A 19,920-nucleotide genomic window follows, 5' to 3' on the forward strand; every position below is an offset into this window, starting at 1 on the left:
AAAAATATTAAAAGGTTAACAACCCTTTAATTCTTTTATACAAAATAATATTGATGACACATTATACAAGTGGCTCAGTTTTCAATGATCAAGGGTTATAAAAAAACTAGGCCTTATGGTTTTTTGTTAACAATTTTAATTTTAAATCTATTTTTAAATCTAAAATACATAAAAAAACATTATAAACATCTTGATAAACCCATATATGACATAAAAACCCAAAAATCCATTGAAAAACTCAAAATTAACCTAAACTCAAAAACCTTCTCGAGCTAAGATCTACCATTCTCAAGTAAGAGAAAGGAAAAAAAAACACATAGGATAAACTTATTTTATTGAATGGAAACCACTTGATATCAAAATCTTTTTTTTTTTCATGACTCAAATTGGTATCAACTAAAAGTTTCTTTTTGTACTATTGAAATCCTATTATTTTCTCTCTCATTTCTCATACCAAGAACTGAAAATAAATACAAATAAAATCTTAGATCAAAATTAAAAATTAGAAATATTAAGAAGCCAAAAGTTTATAATTTGTAAAGTAAGATATAAAAAGAAATTTTTTATTCAATTTTTGAAATAACCATTTCTCCCTCCTCTCTCTCTGTTTTTTTTTTTTTTTTTAATTTCCACTCTGTCCTCTTTCTTTTCATCTTGCACTTTATCAAAATAAATTTAAATTAATTGACCTTTAAAAATCTACAATGTTATGACATGCATTTTAGAGTTTCTTATAATTATAATAATTATAATGGGACTGTTTCTTTAGGTTTAATCTGCCATGTTCACTTACCAAAGATGGTGATTACATAACTACATATATAAGCTTTACATGTTTGACAAATGATTCAATATCTTATTCATAAACTAACTTGGTGTTGATGTTGCCTAGATTTGCAAGATTTTAGACATACATTGCATCAAGAACAATTCATAACCAGGCAGGATATATAGGAACATTACACAGTACAAATGCAAGGTACTATAATGCCATAACAAACCGTAAGATCAATCATAAGATATTGTAATGCATGCAAGTTACTTTTGACTTTATTTCTGCTTACCTTTGATAGCGTATCATCCCTAGGATACAGCTTGGAAAGTATAAATCCTCCAAGGTTATGGTGTTTGGATTTCACAACAACAAAAAGATATAACGGGGAAATTAGCCAAAAAATAAAATAAAATAAATGACACGAGCTCGCCTCTAAACAACTTGGATCCTTCAACGATCATCGCATGTCCTTTGCATGCTGGTTCACCGATTCTCCTCCCTCGTTGCAATAAAACCAAACGGTATCAGAAAATATACACATTCCCGAGATAGATGACTATGACGTCAGACTCAGCAACAATGCTCTTTCCCACTCATTACAGGGGCATTCAGTTGTTGCTTGCTTATTGCTTCTCTTCTCTCTTTCATTGCTACAGCCTCTTATCAAGTAGATCACTTTCCAACTCTGAAAAGTTCACAACTTTTTTCAACTTGCAACCTCAACGATCTCGGCTTCGTTGTCGCTGTAATCTGCCCAACACTTGCTTGGTTTCTCCTCAGTTGGCAAGCTATCACAAGTTTCTTTTGCTACAACAGTATCACTAGTCACCGCGACCTCTGCAGGCTTCTCTCCTATTTCAGGATTTACATTTTCTTCCTGATCTTTTTGATGTTCATAATCACTTGAATGGCTTTCAAATCCTACTTCAATCTCAGAATTTTCAGTACCATTTTCTGCTGCAACCTCACTCTTGTTTTCACCACCAACATCAACAGAAACCGACGTGGGTGTTTCTTCTGAACCGACCAGAGAGGCTGGAAACCCATTTTGAGTCACTTCAATACCATTCAACGATGCTGGATATCCATTTGGTGACACAGGAATGCTGGTTGGGGAAATGGGATAGCCATTTGGAGATACTGGCATACCATTTGTGGTCGCCATATAGCCATTGTGTTGCAATGGATAGCCATTGGGAACCCAAGGTTGGCAAGGCACAAATTCAGCTGCATGTGGGTTCATGATTCTAGGAGGGCTGAAATGATTCCCATCCCCTGTATGCTCACCGTTGTGGAAGCTCGGCTTGTTACGTGGAACCCGATTTCCAGATTTGTTATAGCCACCAGACAACCTTGGACCATATGGAACCCGAGCTGTAGCTGACTGATGAGGTGATCTACGAACAGGATTGACAGTAAGCATTGGAGGAATATTCACAGGTGGAGGAAGAAGTCCTCCGTGATCTTTGAATCCTGGGACAGTAACTGAGCTGAAAACTGGAATTGTGGATGGATTGAATGGTGGTGCAGCTGCAGAAAGTTTCTTGGTCGCCTCCTTAACAGTTTCCGCATCATCTTGCTTTCCTCCTCCAGTTGACAATAGCTTAGCATTTGTATTGTCATTAGAAAGATCTGGAGTATTCTCATCTTCTACCTTTTCATTTGTGCTGGAAGCATCTTTTTCCAACAAACCAGCCTTTTCAATTGAAGTAGATTGAGGTTTCAGATCAGGGCAAGCTGCAGGGAAACCATCTGATGCTCTTGTATCAGGCGCTTCAGTTGGGGAAGACATGGTATTTGAATCCTTGGAAGTATCCAAATTCTCATGACCCAAGTCTGAAATATTTTCAGCTTCTGCGGTAGTATCTTTAACAGTAACTACTTTAATTTCAGCACCTCCATCTTCTGTATCCATGTGATCCTCATCAGCAGATTTTCTTTCTTCAAGTTTCTCTGTCGCCACCAAAACCCCTCCTGTTTCTCTCTCTTGATCAACAGGACTTTTCATTCCCTCTGAAGCTGGAAGCTGTCTCTCTCCTTCAGGTTTCTGAAGTTTTCCTACCTCTACAGCTTTTAATGTTGTCACCCCTTCTGATTTGACATCAGTTGCAGCTGTCTCATGGCTTCCCTGAGGACTGGGTTCCTTTGTAGGATTTCCTTTTGGCAACTGTTCTGCTACTGCCTTCACAATTGTCCCAGGAGGAGCCAAAGCAACTTCTTTATAGGAAAACATTTTTCCAGCTGCCAGAACACTGATCGGACTTGCCATTGGAGCTGCTTTGGCAGCTTGCTCAGCTGATGCAGGGGTAGCTTGGGCTGATTTAGCATTACTTGATTTCTCTGCTCCACCAGTTGAGGCGCCCGAGTTATTTACTTTTGGACCGAAGCTGGCACTCTTAACAAACTTTTTAGGAACTGGAACTGTCATTGCAGTGGAAGCAGCAGGATCATTTGGCGATGTTTTAGGGGATGTAAAATTGCTAGGTTTTCCTCGGAATCTTGATGACTGGGGTACATTCATAAAGTTAGTATTTAATTTTGCCAGGCTTGGCCTCCTTGAACCAGAAGATTTGCGACTTGTAGGTGAACGGCCTTTAGGAACAGCTTCTTGCCATCCCTCATCTGAGTTGTCCTCTAGTGTCATATCATCACTCCTCTTCAATAATGATTCATCTGGAAGACCTATATCAGATTTATCATTCCTAGGCTCTACGAGTTGTGTTTCAGATTTGTTTTCTTTATCACTTGAGTTCTCTGCAACAGGATAAGTGGGCGACAAAATTTCATCCTTTTGGTATTCATCTGAGACCGTGTCCTCATTCTGGCCTGGTTTGCCTTTAACCTGCTTGATGAAAAGAAAAATTTAGCCATTATTTCAGCAAAGAGAAAAAAAATTAATACCAGAAGCATAAGTGAAAACGTTCAGGCACAAGAGTTTATGACCTTTGCCCGAGCTTTCTTTTGAGCTTCTCTTGCTTTCATATCTGCATCTGGTGTTATATAATCCAAAAGGTCTGATACACTGACCCAATACAAGAAAATATTTCATTTAGTTATTGTTAACTCAGGATATCAATGAATTCAAGGTACAAAGTCAAGGTAAAGAAAAACTTGCTAACATGGATCAATGTAAACCACATAATGCCTGCCTGCTGATTGTTACCTTAAATGACCTTTACTGGAAATTGAGGCATCTGGCTTTGGAGTACCGTTGCGTGCAGCTTCTTGCTGCTCCAGAGCCTTTGACTCAAAATATTCAAGCCACGCAGCTGCATCCTGTAAAAGCCAAAGTTTACAGATCCAAGGAGCAAAAATCACTGGAATATATGAGATTTCACTGTTGAAATATTAAACTTCATGGTACCTGTGTCCGTAGATCCTCAGATCCAAGTTTGGCCTGCAGTATTTGCAGTGTGGTCTGCTCATGCTGAACACTTAAGGTGTAAGCTTCCATCAATGATAGAGCAATTGCTATGGCATGGTAGCTGGCAGCAGTCTGAAGAAGCCAGAAATGTGTTAGGACATGACGATAGAAGCTATAGCCTTCAATAAAAAGTGGGCATGTGCATACATGCAGACACACATAGGTCGAGTGGTGAGCTTCATGAAGCAGGATTTCTGAATTTGTACATTTAATGCCTAAATTAATCCTACCTTTTGAAATTTATTGGTTTTTCAAACGAGTACACCAGTTTTGGTCATAGATCCACTACTGCCTCTCCAATATCAGCACTTCCAGTAGTCCCGCCCTATAATTTTTTATTGTTTAGTTTGGTTGCATCTAAAGCTATATCTAAATCAACCAAGGAGATCAAAGCTGAGAGAATAATGAGTTCAATTACGGTAATAAATTTTATTGGAATTGTTAACTCTAATAAAGCCTTAAAACATTTTTAGCACAACTACCGAATCAGTTTAACATTGTCTCATTCTCTAGGTTTTAATTATTTCAAATTGCGAAAGCTGTCTCTGAATCTGCGAAGAAAGAGCGAAGTCACTTGTGCATCTACGGATGTATAAAGAAAACAAATATTTTCTTGACCAAACCATGAAACTCGGATTCAGCCAAATATTAGGAAGTAACTAATATAAATACTAGCTGACTTGCCAACAAAAACTAGTGCGTAAAGTACATCCTCCATCAAAATGGAGAGGATGGTTATGCATTTCTAAGTCAGTAGTTTATAATTGCTGTTTTCTATTTTGTACTTCTGATTGAAGGTTGTAGGAATAGCCTAACTGTGAAAGTTAGCTTATAGAAAGAAGGGGAAAGGAAATAACTTACCTGTATATGATCCGCTCCAAGGAGTCTCTGGTTACACTTGAGAGCCTCATGAAGATATCTAAGAGCAACATGCACGTTCCCTAATCCTTCTTCCATCATTGCAACATTGATATATGTGGCAGCAGTATTTGGATGAGATGGCCCGCATGTTAGATGCAAAAGATACAGCGCACGATTGACATACCTAGAACAGTAAAATGCTGGTTATGACTCCTGAAAGAATGAGCCGTATTTGATTCATATAGACTAACTGCCTATCGCACTCCAGCACCGTAATTTAATTATCATAAGGGTGGCTTCAGATTCTTTGTTTTCCACATCAGTTTGTGAAAATTTCCTAAAATTCCCTTCTAAGATGCCCTTTGGGACAGGAAAATCTAAGCTTTTTGTCTCAACTCTCAATGGTGGTGTTTTAGCTTTTCATGAGAGCATTTCAGAAACCTCCAATCAGAAGGTTAATTTCAACTAGTCTGGAACTATGGAAGCCCGAAATAACAAAATCGAGGAATTGATGAAAATTATTTCATTCCATGATTTAAATAGATAAAAGTTCCTCTTGCCTTTTAACTTGTATTTTATCTATTGCCCTCTAAGCGAATAAAGTGAGAGACACCTGAATTAGACAAGCTAAGAACCTCATAAAAGTTTATACTCATCGCAAAACACTATATAGTAAGTAGTCCACAGCACCATATAAAGCTATGAAAAAACTAGAGGAAGCCATTGTGGGGTCGGAATGATGTAGGAAAATTATTTTAGTTAGGAAACTATAAAAACGTACTTCAAGGCTAATTCTGTGTGTTGAAGACGGTAGTAGAAGACAGCTAGATCCCCATAACTTTTCATTGTATCAGGATGATCAAGTCCGAGCTCCCTCTCATTAATATCCAACGCTTTTTGTTGATAAATGGTAGCCTAAATAAAGTGGAGGAGGTCAGTACTGAAAATCATTATAGAAATTAGATCAAGCAGAAATACATGAATACATATAATGGTACGTCTCAAAATTGAAGGTAAGCCTTCAAAATAAGTAGAGCATGCTCTATTCGGTATGGAACTGCTCCCTTTACAACTTTCACTTCACATGTGAAACTGCTGCTTAACCTGATTCAGATTGCACTTAAGACACAAAAGAATTTCGAACAAGAATTGTTTTCTCCTTTTGGATATTATTCACGTGAGGCAAATTGTCTGCTGTATTTATATTACTGTTTCGAATTCACCCCACAGAAGCTGGGATTATCAATGCAAAAAGGAAAGGGAATAAATTCTTCCTTAATCTAATTGCGACTCTCACAGAAAACAAACAATACCTAATAAAGAACATGGCAAACCACACCAGTATATAAATATAGATAGAAAATTACAGACCAAAAGACAGAGAGACAGAACTCAGGTTCTTGGTTTTTGGTAATTGCACAACAAAATAAACCAACCTCATGACAACAAAAAGGAAACTCATCAATCCCAAAAAAGCATAAATTATTCTAACAAATCTTCAGGAATGGAATGGCAGTCTAGTTCTTTTACGTACTTTAAACAATCCAAACTATTTTATATCTAATCTCTTCAGGACTCACAGCAACTCTCATATCATTTTCTCAATCTGAACTCAGAATACTGTGTTAAGACAGGCATCATGAAGTGACGCATCTATGATAACAAAACATGTATTTAGTTTCTTAACAAACTTAACTATCAACAAATTCTTCTTTTTCAGAGTTCATTGGTATTCTCATATTATTATTATTATTTTTGTCATCTTAATCCATTTGGTTATGAAAATAAAATTAAATATCCTTGCTACCTGTAGCAAAGTTGATTGACAAGATAATCATCTTCAACATATAACAAATTTGAGCAAAATAGTGCTCATTCTTAAACATGTAATATCAACAACAACAAACAAAGAACCCAAACAGATTCAAAAAGGAGAAAATTGCTGTTCGAATCATTCAAAATAGACACAAAAACAAAATTAACTATAAATTCCACTAGCTCGAATTTCTCCGAAGTCCAAACAACTAGATACATGCTATACTTATTGCACGACATGCAGTAGATGTATAGAAATGCTAGATCATATTAAACCACATACCTGATTAAAATCCCCAGTATGGTAGAGTACTACAGCCAAAAGACTATATGCTCCTGCAGTCATTCGATGGAAAGGGCCACAGACTGACACGAGTTTTGACAGTGCCTTCAAAATTCAATATGACATGTGTTAACATTACTGGTTTTATAAATTGACAAGTAAGAAGTCATCTCTGCAAGAAAAGTAAAATTTTACCTTAGTTCCATAATTAACAGCATCCTCCAATTTACCCTTATCTAAGGAAGTTTTGGATGATTCTAGCAGTGTACGTCCATCCGCAGATGAACATGCAACATGCTGTAGGAGAAGTATATGGTCAGCTACCACAAAAAAAATTGGGAATTTTTAGACTGAATAACTAGTATCTTTACCTTGTATACAGGGACCATGCTTATAATATCAGACTTCTTGAAAGGAGATGTATTGTCCATATCATAGTCCCTAGGAAGAAGCTCAAGGCCAACCTGACAAAAGATGACTTGACTTGTAAACTTAGATGGATTATACACATGGTGATGCTTCTCAAGCAGTAGCAGAAGGGTCAGATTTTCAGACCTTGTGGGACAGCCCACGAAGAATGGCAAACTTTCTTAGATCCTGGCAGTTCTCATGCTTCCACCGCCACCCAAACCTCTTTGCAAGGAAGGTTTCCACCCACTTCCACTTTAGTTTCTCATCATTTATAATATCCGAGTCTTCCTTTTCAGTTGAAGGCGTTCCTAACAATATATTTAGACATGATGCAATGCAAGCAGCCAGGTCAGCAACATTGTTAACTGATGCAACAACAGCTTGTAATATGTGTTTGAAGGCTCGGACAATCATTTCATGTATACAGAGTGATTGGACATGAGGGAGCTTGTCTGCAAGTTCAACCTACAGTGATAGAAGGAAAGGAAAAAAAAATAAATCTTCCAAATCCAGCTATATATCCCAGTTAACTCTGATAGCATTAACAAAAAAATCTCTTTTTTGGATTGGAAAATAACAAGAAAGACAACTTTCACAACAGAGAAATTACCACACGCCCCAAAGAGCTCATCTGCAAACCCCGAGTATGCATAAAATCTGTCAATGTTCTTCCATCAACTGGGGAAAGTTCTAGGGAGCCAAAATCTGCCACCTAAAACATTGAAGTCACACAAACCATATGTATTAACACCAAAACGTCTTAGGGTTAAAAAACAAATGTCGATTTTAAAAAAAACTAACCAGTTTTGGAAGAGCAATGTCAGCATAGTATTTATGTGCCATTTCAATCAACTCATCAGGAGTCTGCAAAAAAACACAACCACAGCAAATATGAATCTGAAGATGACAGATAATAAATTCTGTATACTTGGGTTCCCTTCTCTACAACATAGAGTAAACAATTATCACTGGAATTAATTATAGATAATGAATGCGAAATCTTTAGCATCAAGTATAAGCAAGAAAATGTGGAGAGGTCAAGACTCTTTGAAAGTAACAAACAAACCTTCAGATGAAGACCGGTTTCTGATTCTTTAAGTCGCAGATATGCTGCTTCAGGAAGCAGCTTTTTCCACATGACTTCCATTTTCTCATCCATTTTCTCCGATTCTTCCTGATTAGTGCTATCAGATTTCTTGCTCGTGTCAGGGTTGGTACCAGAAGAAACATCTTTTGCCTCTTCAGTTTTGCTGGTTCTGACATCTGTTTTCTTCTTTATCTCCCGTAGTAATGCACCTTGCTTTCCAAGCCCCTTGACAGCAGGCTCAGGCTTAGTTTCTTCAGTTTTCTTAGCCTCAGCTTTCCCTGAAGCCTGATTTTGCAAGTGTTGAATCCAACATGCTCCTAGCTCCCATCTGATAGACTTCGTGCATTTACTGGATTCTTCCTGCAGCTTCAACAAACTATCCTCTAGTATTTTCCGCACCAAAGACCTGGCAGAGCGTAAACTTTCATGATCTCCACCCTGTAGTCGTTGGGGGGTACTAGATGATTGAGGCGTAGGTGAATTATGCAATAGCATTCTCAAGCTGCAAAGTAATTTAAAGAAAATGACAATCAACATCTGAGGATGCCCATATGAAGCAACGTATTACATTAGAAGCCACCGATGCGATAATTTCTCTAAATAGTGTGTCTGTTTGAGCATATTGCATGCTGAAATGCGAGTGTTATTAAGAACCGGAGAAGAGTTAAGAGAATATGTGATCTGATTTAAGAGGATTTCAACAAATAAGCAGTTCATTAGTGCTATTTCATGGATAACTACATATTCGCTCATCAGCTAAAAAGCATTTAAAATGACCTTACCTATTAACATTTAAGGCATTGGCGCCTCCTTCAGGCTGATCCTCTATGGAAATGTCCTGGGGAATACGATTCCCCTCCCAGTTCACCTCAGAAGAAACTTTAACAACAGCTGTGAAGCCACAATGTTGAACAACCACAACACCTAAAGTGGGAGTATCCTACAAGATCAAAAGTCCACTTCAGCAACTCATACACCTGCTTCAATAAAATATTATGAGCAAATGCAGCAATTAGTTCACTCACATGAACAGTTGCACTTTCATCGGCAGTTATGCCCTTAAGTAAATTTCTCTGAGCAAGCTCTTCCTGTGACACTCCAAGAACCAGACACCCATCATTTTTACAATCCAACTTGGTGCTAGCATCAGACGCATCTCTCATAATAATAATAATTAAATCTCCAACTCTCTCCTCGTGCAAAACCGACTTCCCAAGATCACTTAAAAAGCACTGATTACTTTCAACGATATGCTTGATTGCTGCAACAGCTTTGAAAACAGAAATGTCGACAAATAAACTATGAAGTAGAAAGGCTTTCCTGTCCCGGATTTGCCTCTCTTCTGATGTTTTACAAGGCATTGCTGCCAGAATTGCAAACTGCTTCGCCCATGGCCTGTAATCATGTTTCCCATCTCTTCCTTGTCCTCCTCCATTACCTCCCCAATTCTCATCCTCCACAGGAAGTGGTGGAAAACCAGACGGATTATCAGCAACAACCGGTGGAACAACCCACGTGTTCGCTCGAAATCCATAAGGAAGATTACCAAACTGAAACAAACGAATACAAAATATACAATTAACAATCATGCTACTCTTGTAGACTAACAGCCAAGGGCTAGAGAGAAGCTAAGGCTTACTTTATTATGCTCAGTGAAAGCTTTCATAAGAGCTTTGTATGCCTACAACAAAAAATTATAGCTTTACAAACATCACCAGAGACTGACTTTTATATAAAAAAAAAAACCGACATGTCAATTTAGATTCAAAACTTACAGCATCAAAAACTCTGCTAATCTGTTGCAACAAACTAACCAAAGAGTGGCAAAGAAGAAGGCGTTTTCCAGCTGGATAAAATCCTTTTCGCGAAGCCACAATTGTCATTGGCTTCCCACTGCAAACCCTAACCTGCAATTTTTTCAATTCCAAATATATTCCTTGATTAAGAAACCAAAACCACTAAAAATAAAATTGTTCATGAAAAAAAAAAAAAAACTCTCACGTCTATCTGGAAGTAATCATCTTCCGTTTTATCTTCAACGAAAGACCGATTTGATCTCCTGATATCTGAAAGCAAACAGTTTTTCAAAAAAAAATGATATTAAAAACTCGGAATTTTTCAGAATAAGTATAGTTAGTTATTTTGATTATAATGAAAATGAAAGCTGACATTGAACCGGCGGCGTGAGGTGCGAGAAAGAAAAGAAGTCATAAAACTGGCCAAGCCGCGGCGGCGGACACATGGAAACCTCCGTATCGGCTTTCTCCATCGGGTCCGTACAATCATCATTCCCGCTCTTGTTCACGCTTTTCTTGTTATCTCCTCTTGTCTCGGTCGAAGAGATCTCTTTTGAACCGGACTCCTTTGAATTTCCGATTCGACCCGCTGGTTTGGTCGGAAAAGTGGAGGAGGCCCCAAATGAGGTGGTGCAGGCGACGATGTCGAGGAGACGGCGAATGTGAGCTATGGAAAGATCTTCTGTGTAGTCCTCTGCAACAGAAATTTGAATTCTCGTTAAGCAAAACAAAATAAGAAATTGGGGGGTTGTTGGGTAGAGGTTCTCTGTTGGTGGTGTATAGCGAGATAGAGTGAATGCTGAATTTCTGACCGTTAATTTGAGGGCTTACCTTCGATAATGGTGAGGTGGCAGGGTTTGAGAGAGATGATGTCCACCGAATCCTTGACTCTGGGTCCCCGTACCTGTGTGTAGGAGTCGATAAGTTTAGGAAAACTGCTGTTAGCACTCCAATTATTGCTTATGACACTATTCTCTACTGTTTCGAAAAGTGGCAGTAGTATTTTATAACTAATGGAAACAGAAATGCTATCGCTACATGTAGGTGATGAACATCATGAATGAAGGCTGAAGCTAATACATGCAAAGTGTCTTTGCTATTTTGGTAAAGTAGTTTTTATTTGAGAATATATTAAAATAATTATTTTTTATATTTTTAACATCAATTCATTAAAATTATTAAAAAATATTAATTTAATATTTTTTTAAAGAGAAAAACACTTTTAAAAATTATCTAAAAACAAAAGCAATTTCACTATCTAACACACAATAGAATTTTATCACATGTTAGAAAGAGAAATGTCTTCTAGTTTTAGAAACTAGACAAAGGCTTGCGCTACCTGCAAGTCCGAACTAATTTTTTTTAAAAAATGTTTAGACACCACAAGTTTGTTTTAAAGAAAGAACAAAAATATAATAACTCGAGTTATAGTCTTAACAAACCAATTAGCCATGAGAAAATCTAGCCAAAACTCGTTGATTTTTTTTAATGAAAAAAACAATGTTATTCTTACATTTTATAAAATTAAAAAAAAAATGATTGATCTAGATTAATCCAAACCAGCCAACTTAACTCGTGACCTAGGACTTGCTGCGGGTTGATCCTTAGGTTTGGCTTGAAAAGTATGTGATATATAACTTTTAAGACCCCTGACACGAGTCATTAAAATAGAAGCATCATACATGAAAAAACAGAGAAGTTCATTCCTCAACAAATCAAATGTCAAATGATGAAATTGAAAAATAAAAATCAATAACATGAAAGTTTTTTTAAAAAAACAATTAAAAGAATAAGGATGAAAATTTAAAATAAAAAAAATAAATTAGAGGTTGGAAGCCATTCTTTGATCGGAGGGTAACTTGAAAATAAAATAAAATAAAAATAACAAAAGGAAAAGAACTAAAAATAATGAGCACCAAATTATAGCCTTGAATGGGTTGAATAAGTTGGTTTTATTTTAATAAGTGATAAAAAAATTGACAATGATGGTAAATGAGTTTTTTTATATAAAAAATGACAACAATAATCTTACAAAAAAAAAACTTCAGGAAGCATGTAATTTGATAAAAAGATAAAAAAAAAAAACCAACTCGAGCAATCCCGAGACTGCGTGATAAGCATGCAAGTTAGGTAATAAAAGTTGAACAAACTTGAGTTAACTCTCAAAACCTTTGGCCTTGGTAATGAGATTGAAATAATCTGAGAGATGATCTATTTAAAACTCAACTTGACCTGAATCAATAATTTGACTTGTGATTAAGGTGATTCGGGGCTCAGATCAGGCTAGTTCTGACAAAAATAAAAAAGGATTGACTTGGTCTGATGGGGTTAAAAAATGGGGTTGACCTGCAACTTAATTAGTCTTGGAGAAACCTACTAAAAATCTTTTGATCTTTTTTTAAATGATTTCCTTTTTATATACTTATAAAAAAAGGATTGACTCAGGTCAACCAACTTAACATGTGACATGTATTTTGCTTTAGGTTGACCTCCGGATTGGGAATTTGAAAGCTATGCTATAAATAAATTTAAAAACCCGTGATACAAGTTATCACACTGGAAGGATTGTATATAAAAAAATTAAGAAGTCATACTCTTATCAAATCAAATGTCAAATAGTAAAATCAGGAGAAAAAACCAATTAAATGGAAGGATTTAAAATAAATATAACAATTAAAAGAATAAAGGGTAAGAAAAAAAATAAATGAAGTTAGAAGCCATGAACAATTCCTTGATCAGGGGTTAAATTAAAAATAATTTTTTTAACAAAAATAAAATTTAAAAAACATTTAACAATTTTATTGAATAAAAAAATAATATTTCAAGAAAAAAAATACCAAATTACCTCCTGCATCTAAGATTCATCATAAAACCTATTTGAAAGGTCTCAACTCTCAAGTACCCTCTCCTTCGGTGCAATGGCAAATATGGTTTTTAATTGTACCAAAAAAAAAAAAAATCCTTAGCCAATCATTTTTTTTTTTAAAATTAAAGATAATCAAGTAATTTAAATTGTTTAAAAATTATTAAAAATACATAAATACCTCCGTTAAATTATTAAATGATCAATAGATCGTATAAAAAGACTAAAATTCCCCTAAAATAAAAGCTTGTGATTTTTTTGATGTAATGTAATTAAAAGCATCATTTAACTGCAGTAGTAAATAAAAAAAAAAATGTGAATTTGCTTTTCATTTTAGTTATTTTTTTTATATCTAGGTGGTTGTGCTTGAACATTTAGATTCAATTATAAATTAATTCATCATGTACAAAATTTTTTTTTAAAAAATTAATTATGTATAAGTTTGATCATTAATCATAACCGATCATATCTATTAAATCAGGATTGATCATAATAAGTATAAGCTGTCTGAAATTTTTTTTTTTTCTAGTTAGAATTTCATAGTTAAATTATAATTTATTTTCTAGGAATGAAAGTTTATTCTGTTTAGATTTTTTTGATTTAAATTTGTTGATTAGAAAGAGTTAGTTTAAGTTTTTATATAATTATTATTTTATGAGTAGAAAGATTAAGAACAATAATATTGGTTTCACAAGTTTTTTTCAGGACTAAGAACTCAGAGTTTTTTCATAGTTTCAGACTGTAATTTAAACTTAAAAATCATATATTTTTCTTTTAATTTAAAGCTGTAAAATTTTAAAAATAAAAGAATTCTATCATTGTACGTTGTGTCAACTTATTTAGTTACTAGCTAGTAAAAGAAAGTCTAGTGTGCATCGAGCTAGTTAGCCTATATATATATATATATGAAAAATATATGAAGGCGTGCATGGGAAAAATAAATATATTTAGAAATAACTAAGATTTAGTTGTCATGCAAATGTTCTAATTAACTATATCGTTTATCTCTAAAACAATATATAATTCTAATTATATAAGTATAGATGAGTGAATTTGTGGTGGTGTGATATTAATTATAGAAACAACAACAATTAATTAATTAATTACTTGTATAATTCATAATTAAGCAAAACAAAAGGTTAATTAATTGATTACTTTCCCATTCTTTCTCACGGAAAGTATATATCCTTGCAAAATTCATAAAGAAAGAAATGAATGATCATACCCTATCAAAAACAAAAAGGAAAGGAAGAGTTGCCATCATATCAGATTGAGAAAGGAAAAATGGGACAGTTCGAAGTGCTTTGTTCTTTCTTCTTTGCCCTCTTTGTTTCTAACTATGATAAGCTGCAGGTTGGGTGGGCGTTAGGTTCAACAGTTCAGGGAGGCAGTGCCTCCCAATCTGGCAATATCTTATGTGTTGAATAAATGATGACTGAAGTTCTTATGTGGCTGCTTATGCTCAAATATTCGGCTGTATTACTTTTTAAAGTATCTTTTATTAAAAAATATTTATAAAATATAAAAACAAATGAATTTAATGACAAGGTCATTTGTGTTCTTGGCAAAGCAACAGAGAAGACAATAAGTGATTTTTTCTTGTCCAGAAAAGGCACAATAAAACTGGATTTACCCTCACGATACGAGACAATTTCTGAATGAATGCAAACGTTAAATTTTGAATATGTAATTAAATAGCAATTACATGAACACCTCACTCAAAAATACCAAGGTGGGGGGCTTTTCTTTCACATTTTCTTCTCTTTTTCTGGTGCTTTTTTCTCAAGATGTTTTTTGTCAAAACTATAAAAACAAAGCCAGTAAAATGTTTTTAATATTGTATTTTCTTAGACGTACTTTGAAAGTGATTTCTTTTAAAAAAAAATTATTTTATTTTCCCATACCCCCAAGCTATCAACCCCACCTCCCGTGCGTCAGGCTCTTAAATGAACCTGGACCGAGTACAATGGACCACGCCCAGAACAGACACTGAGTTGCTCCCAGTGCAGAAAGGAGACCCATTGATCATTCCTGAAAAACCTAGTTCAAAAAGGACCAGTTAAGTTACCTCGTGAGATAAGGAGAAATTGGTCAAATGGCACGTCTCGACATGCACCCCCAAAAGCTTTCTTACATCTAAGATCCTGTCCGTAGAGATGCCCTACAAATACATGCAAAAAAAAAAAAAAAAATCAAGGACACCACACATAAGCCAATAAAAATGTAGCTCATCATCTGACAGTAGAGTTTTCTACCCAGAAAAAAGAGAGAGTAAATTAACCACACAGAAAAAAAGAAAAAGAAAATATAATGCAGGAGTAAATAAATAAATACCTACCAACAACATTAAATTTATGCTTTTGATAAAAATGGTTAATGACACGGAGGGACTACTAATCGTTTGTCTTTGCGGCATTAGATTTTAAATTAATTTTTTTTAGTATTTTTAAATTGTTTTGATGTGTTATATAAAAAATAAATTTTAAAAAAATAAAAAATAACTGTATATTATTACAAATACCAAATACTATGTCAGTACATATTACCTTGAGAGTTACTTGAGATTCGTCTGGCGTTTCAACGGTGGCTTCAATGACAGTAGGCAAAACTATACATTTCATACAAAATCAACAAGACCCAAATTCAGCATTCTTGCAAAAAAAATTTAAAAAATTACACCAATTTACTACTTGCATTCATATCATATAAACACACACACACACGTAGAGAGAGAGAGAGAGAGAGAGAGAGAGAGAGAGGGGCCCGTATTATATCTGTATGTATAGTCCCCCCCCCCCCAAAAGAGTATGTGTACAGTACGTACGTTTGTTTTATCTAAACAAACTGAAGGGTCCAATTGGGTGCAGGGATGGTAAGAACATGGAAGAGAAAAAATTTGAACCGTACATTTCGATCTTTTGTATGGTCTAATAATGCAATTAATAAACTCAATCAGATAAAGACAAGCAAACAATAGTTGTGTATTCACTTTTAAGAATAATAAAAAAAAAGAATATGTAATATTATATATATAAAGGAAACTATAGAAAAGGAGAAGAAAATAATATAATGATTGATGCAATGAATATGAGAGAAATTAAATGACCTTTTTCTTCCTTCTTCTTCTTCTCTCCTTTTGCTTTATGAGGCTTGGCCTTTCCAGTTCTGGGAGCCATTGTTGTGAATAAATAAAAGATAAGAACTCTGTTGCGAATATTGGTTTACACGAACTAGTCCTTCAATTAACGATAAAAACTATATCCCAGATTGAATTTATCGACTAATTTTCTCTGCATGTAGATTAAGCTTACAGAATCTTTCGTGGAATTGCTATAAACAAAACCAAGCAAGAAGCAAATATATATATGCGGAGCAAAGACACAGGAAACACCAAGAAAACAAAACAATAATGCACAGTGCAAGAATCTTTGATATCAAAATGAAAATACTTTTAGGTCATTTGAAGTGTTTTTTTTTTTTTTTTTGGAATTAATAGAGGGATAAAGAGAGAAAAGACTCGTATAACGAGTAGTATGCGTAACCAGTTAACTGTACAAGAAAGAAACAGCCTTTACATGGCGAGGAAAAGGTGAGGACAGAGTGGATAAAAGGGAGGGACTTCGTGAATTGAAGTTCGTGTAGTGATATTGTTGTTGAGCATAATAATATATAGTTGTAAGTGAAAGAAAACTTGAGACAAGAGTTAAGGAGAATATGAGGGAACGAGAGAGAGAGAGAGACTGCTTTTGGAAGAGGATATTGAGAGAGAGAGGGGGGGAGAGAGAGACGGTGGAAGTGTGTTTGAGAGGCGGATAGGATAAGGTAAGCCAAGCTCTTTCTTGTACACAAGCACATAAGAACACAAGGCAAATAATTTGAGGCCTCTCATTTTTTTCTTTCCTTATTACTCCCCTCATCGCTTCCCTTTCCCTCTATCCCTCGCTGCCTATCATCACTACCCTTCTTCTTGCATCTTTCTAGATGTGCAAGTTTGTCACTGTAAAGTTTGAAACAAAATACCAATATTTTGTAGGGTTATATATATATCGTCATATTCTAAGCACTAGATTTCACGTGCTGGCACGATATTGGCTGTATTCATGTGTGTAAGAACCATTTGTATGCTACATGTTGAAGCTATCTACGACCAAGCAAGAGATAAGGTGAAAAGGGACGTATCTATTCTAGCTAGTGAAAGGCATTAGATGTTTTACCATGATTATTTGTGTGTGTGTGTTGGTCTTATGACTGTATTGTCACATACAGCTGGATTCTAGAAATGATAAGTGATAATTATTTGTATACGATGTTAAAACAGAAAAAAAGAAATTTATTTATGATGACAGATCTCTAATTTAGTAACTTGGGTTTTTGGGTTTGAATTAATATCAATTAATTCGTTTATAAATCCTTACACAGAGAAACTTAACGAGACTTTCCGATGTAAATCTCACTAGTCAGTTGATGGTTCTTTTATAAAAAAAAAATTATGATGATTTTGGTTTTTGAACAAACGATTTTGCTTTGTTGTTGTTTGGATGATGGTACAAACAACTACATTCTTACCATTGTAGTGGGTTATCCAACTCATACTTTACACACCTAGATATGTTTTTGAGTTCTAAGAAGTCAAAACATGATGTCGTGCATTGTCCATACCCATAACATTTTAAATGCTTTATTGACAAATTCTCTTCAAGCATACACTTGTACATAGGGTTGGCATCACATTCCTAACCAATGGTTGTAATGCACAACGTTCTATTCAAACCAAGAGCTTCCTTTCTTGATCATTGGTTATTTCTTTATTATTGGTTATTTCTAACTATTATGTTATTAACATTCATTAACCATTTCACCAATAATAATGCCAGACATTATAACTAATGATAGACACCAACCATTTCTATCGATCAATTTTCATGCAACTTCTTAAGATGAACTAATATGAACAAAGTTCATAAACACCTTAAGTTGCCGGGTAAATAAGAGGTTTATAATTTCTCAGATCTAAAAATTTATTCTTACATTTTTTTTATTTTCTTTTATACATTTATTGACTTATGCATCAGAGAGTCCCTTGTTCCATGATAGATTTATTTTTCAAGAAAAATCAAGTCCAAAAATAAAAGTCCAATTCAAGCCCACACATCTTGGTTCATGATCACAACCTTTGGAAAATCCAATTTTTATGTGAAATTTGTTCACGACATCATCATAAATGATGGCCAAATTTAGTGGTTTGGTTGATTTTCTATGTTTGAGTTATTACTGTAAATATTATCATGTAGTTAATCGGTTGGTTACACGTGACATTAACTTTATTCATGTAAGCATATTTAATTTTAATAAATGCTTTATTATCTTTAATATTTATTAAATATTTGATTAATGAATCTAGAGTAAATATAAAGTTTTTAAGATAAAAATATTTTGCAAGAGAAATTATAAAGTTGTTATAATTATGAGATTTTTATTGCATCAAAACATTGTTTCTAAATGTTCCTAGTCAATACTCTATTAAGATTGGTTATTAATTAAAGTTGTTGAGATTATATTATTTTATGTATGAAAAAAAGCACTTGTTCTTTCCTTTTTTGATTGTCACTGTAGGTTCTTGCAACCAGTCACTTTTATAAGAAGAATAAAAATGATTTCTTTGTAGGTAGAGTTGAAAAAGAATGTGGCATCGTTGGTGTTGTTGGGTGAACAACTGTATGATGTGGTCTCGCAATATGAGGACATTTTGTTTGGTTTTCAATCCAAAAAGCATAACTTTCCTGGTTTTAGTGTGATCCAAAATTGGATAAAACAAAGTATTTTTTTAGAAGATTCTTTTTATTAGTTTTTCCTAAAATTGGGTAAATACCTCCATCATCCTCATTCCTTCTCTTCCCTTTTCCATCCAAGATTGTAACTTTTTTTTTTTTCAAGCATGTATATTGCTTCATTTTATTAGTTTTTCCTTCAGATTGGGTATAATATAAATTATATTAAGGTATTTAAGTAATTAAGAGAAGATTGATCACTCTAAGTGAATTAGAAAAGATACTCTGTATGTTTTTAAATAATTTTGATTGTAAATTCTTACGCAAGGTAGAATGAAATTTGAAAAGAGTTTCAAATCTTATTCAAAGAATTAATGACTATGGTGTTGAGAACAAACATGATTTAACAGAGTCGACACATTTCATGCTATAATATATAAATCGAAACATTGTTGATAAAGAGATAATAATTACAGTGAGAAATTAGTCACTAAAAGATTAAGTCAAACCATTTATGAGTTATCAAATATTTAAGAGATAATGACAAGTTGCTAGACATTATACTTGATCTTTAAATATAAATCAATCAATTGTTAAATTAATAATAAATTAATTTTTTAAATTTATTTAATCATATTTTATTTAGGATTGTGATTTATATTTGGACCATCTTAATAGGAAACTTAATGAGTTACACATATAAGAACTGTTGGTTAGAAATTAAAATGGAATGATTAATCAAGTGTGACTTAATTGTAAATAAGTTTTAGAAATTGAAAACTATAATGTAATTTATACAGAAAATTACAATTATATATATATATATATATATATATA

At 34.2% G+C, this 19,920-nt stretch overlaps 1 protein-coding gene across 1 annotated transcript; it reads right to left on the reverse strand.

The window, feature by feature from the left end:
• Window positions 1–1,028: 1,028 nt before the first annotated feature.
• On the reverse strand, window positions 1,029–17,150 carry LOC118034214 (protein REDUCED CHLOROPLAST COVERAGE 2). Its single transcript, XM_035039450.2, has 23 exons — window positions 16,422–17,150; window positions 15,862–15,923; window positions 15,384–15,476; window positions 11,284–11,356; window positions 10,826–11,146; window positions 10,658–10,722; window positions 10,432–10,563; window positions 10,296–10,337; window positions 9,682–10,206; window positions 9,439–9,596; window positions 8,636–9,158; window positions 8,371–8,433; window positions 8,180–8,281; window positions 7,714–8,034; window positions 7,530–7,622; window positions 7,354–7,455; window positions 7,159–7,263; window positions 5,842–5,975; window positions 5,061–5,244; window positions 4,140–4,271; window positions 3,939–4,051; window positions 3,719–3,797; window positions 1,029–3,617 (listed from the first exon to the last, which is right to left on the reverse strand). Exons 1-23 carry the CDS (start codon window positions 16,489–16,491, stop codon window positions 1,482–1,484), a joined length of 5,628 nt encoding a protein of 1,875 aa, XP_034895341.1. The 5' UTR covers window positions 16,492–17,150; the 3' UTR covers window positions 1,029–1,481.
• Window positions 17,151–19,920: the final 2,770 nt, after the last annotated feature.

This window comes from Populus alba, chromosome 18 (genome assembly GCF_005239225.2).
Source record: "Populus alba chromosome 18, ASM523922v2, whole genome shotgun sequence".
NCBI lineage: Eukaryota > Viridiplantae > Streptophyta > Magnoliopsida > Malpighiales > Salicaceae > Populus > Populus alba.

What these genes read in the sequence shown, in the direction of transcription:
- LOC118034214 (XM_035039450.2), bottom strand. Translation starts at nt 16,491, where the DNA reads ATGGCTCCCAGAACTGGAAAGGCCAAGCCTCATAAAGCAAAAGGAGAG. An exon ending in ATGATTACTTCCAGATAGAC is followed by an intron (nt 10,564 to 10,657) that starts GTGAGAGTTTTT and finishes AAAAAATTGCAG; the next exon opens with GTTAGGGTTTGCAGTGGGAA. An exon ending in TTCGTGGGCTGTCCCACAAG is followed by an intron (nt 7,623 to 7,713) that starts GTCTGAAAATCT and finishes ATCTTTTGTCAG; the next exon opens with GTTGGCCTTGAGCTTCTTCC.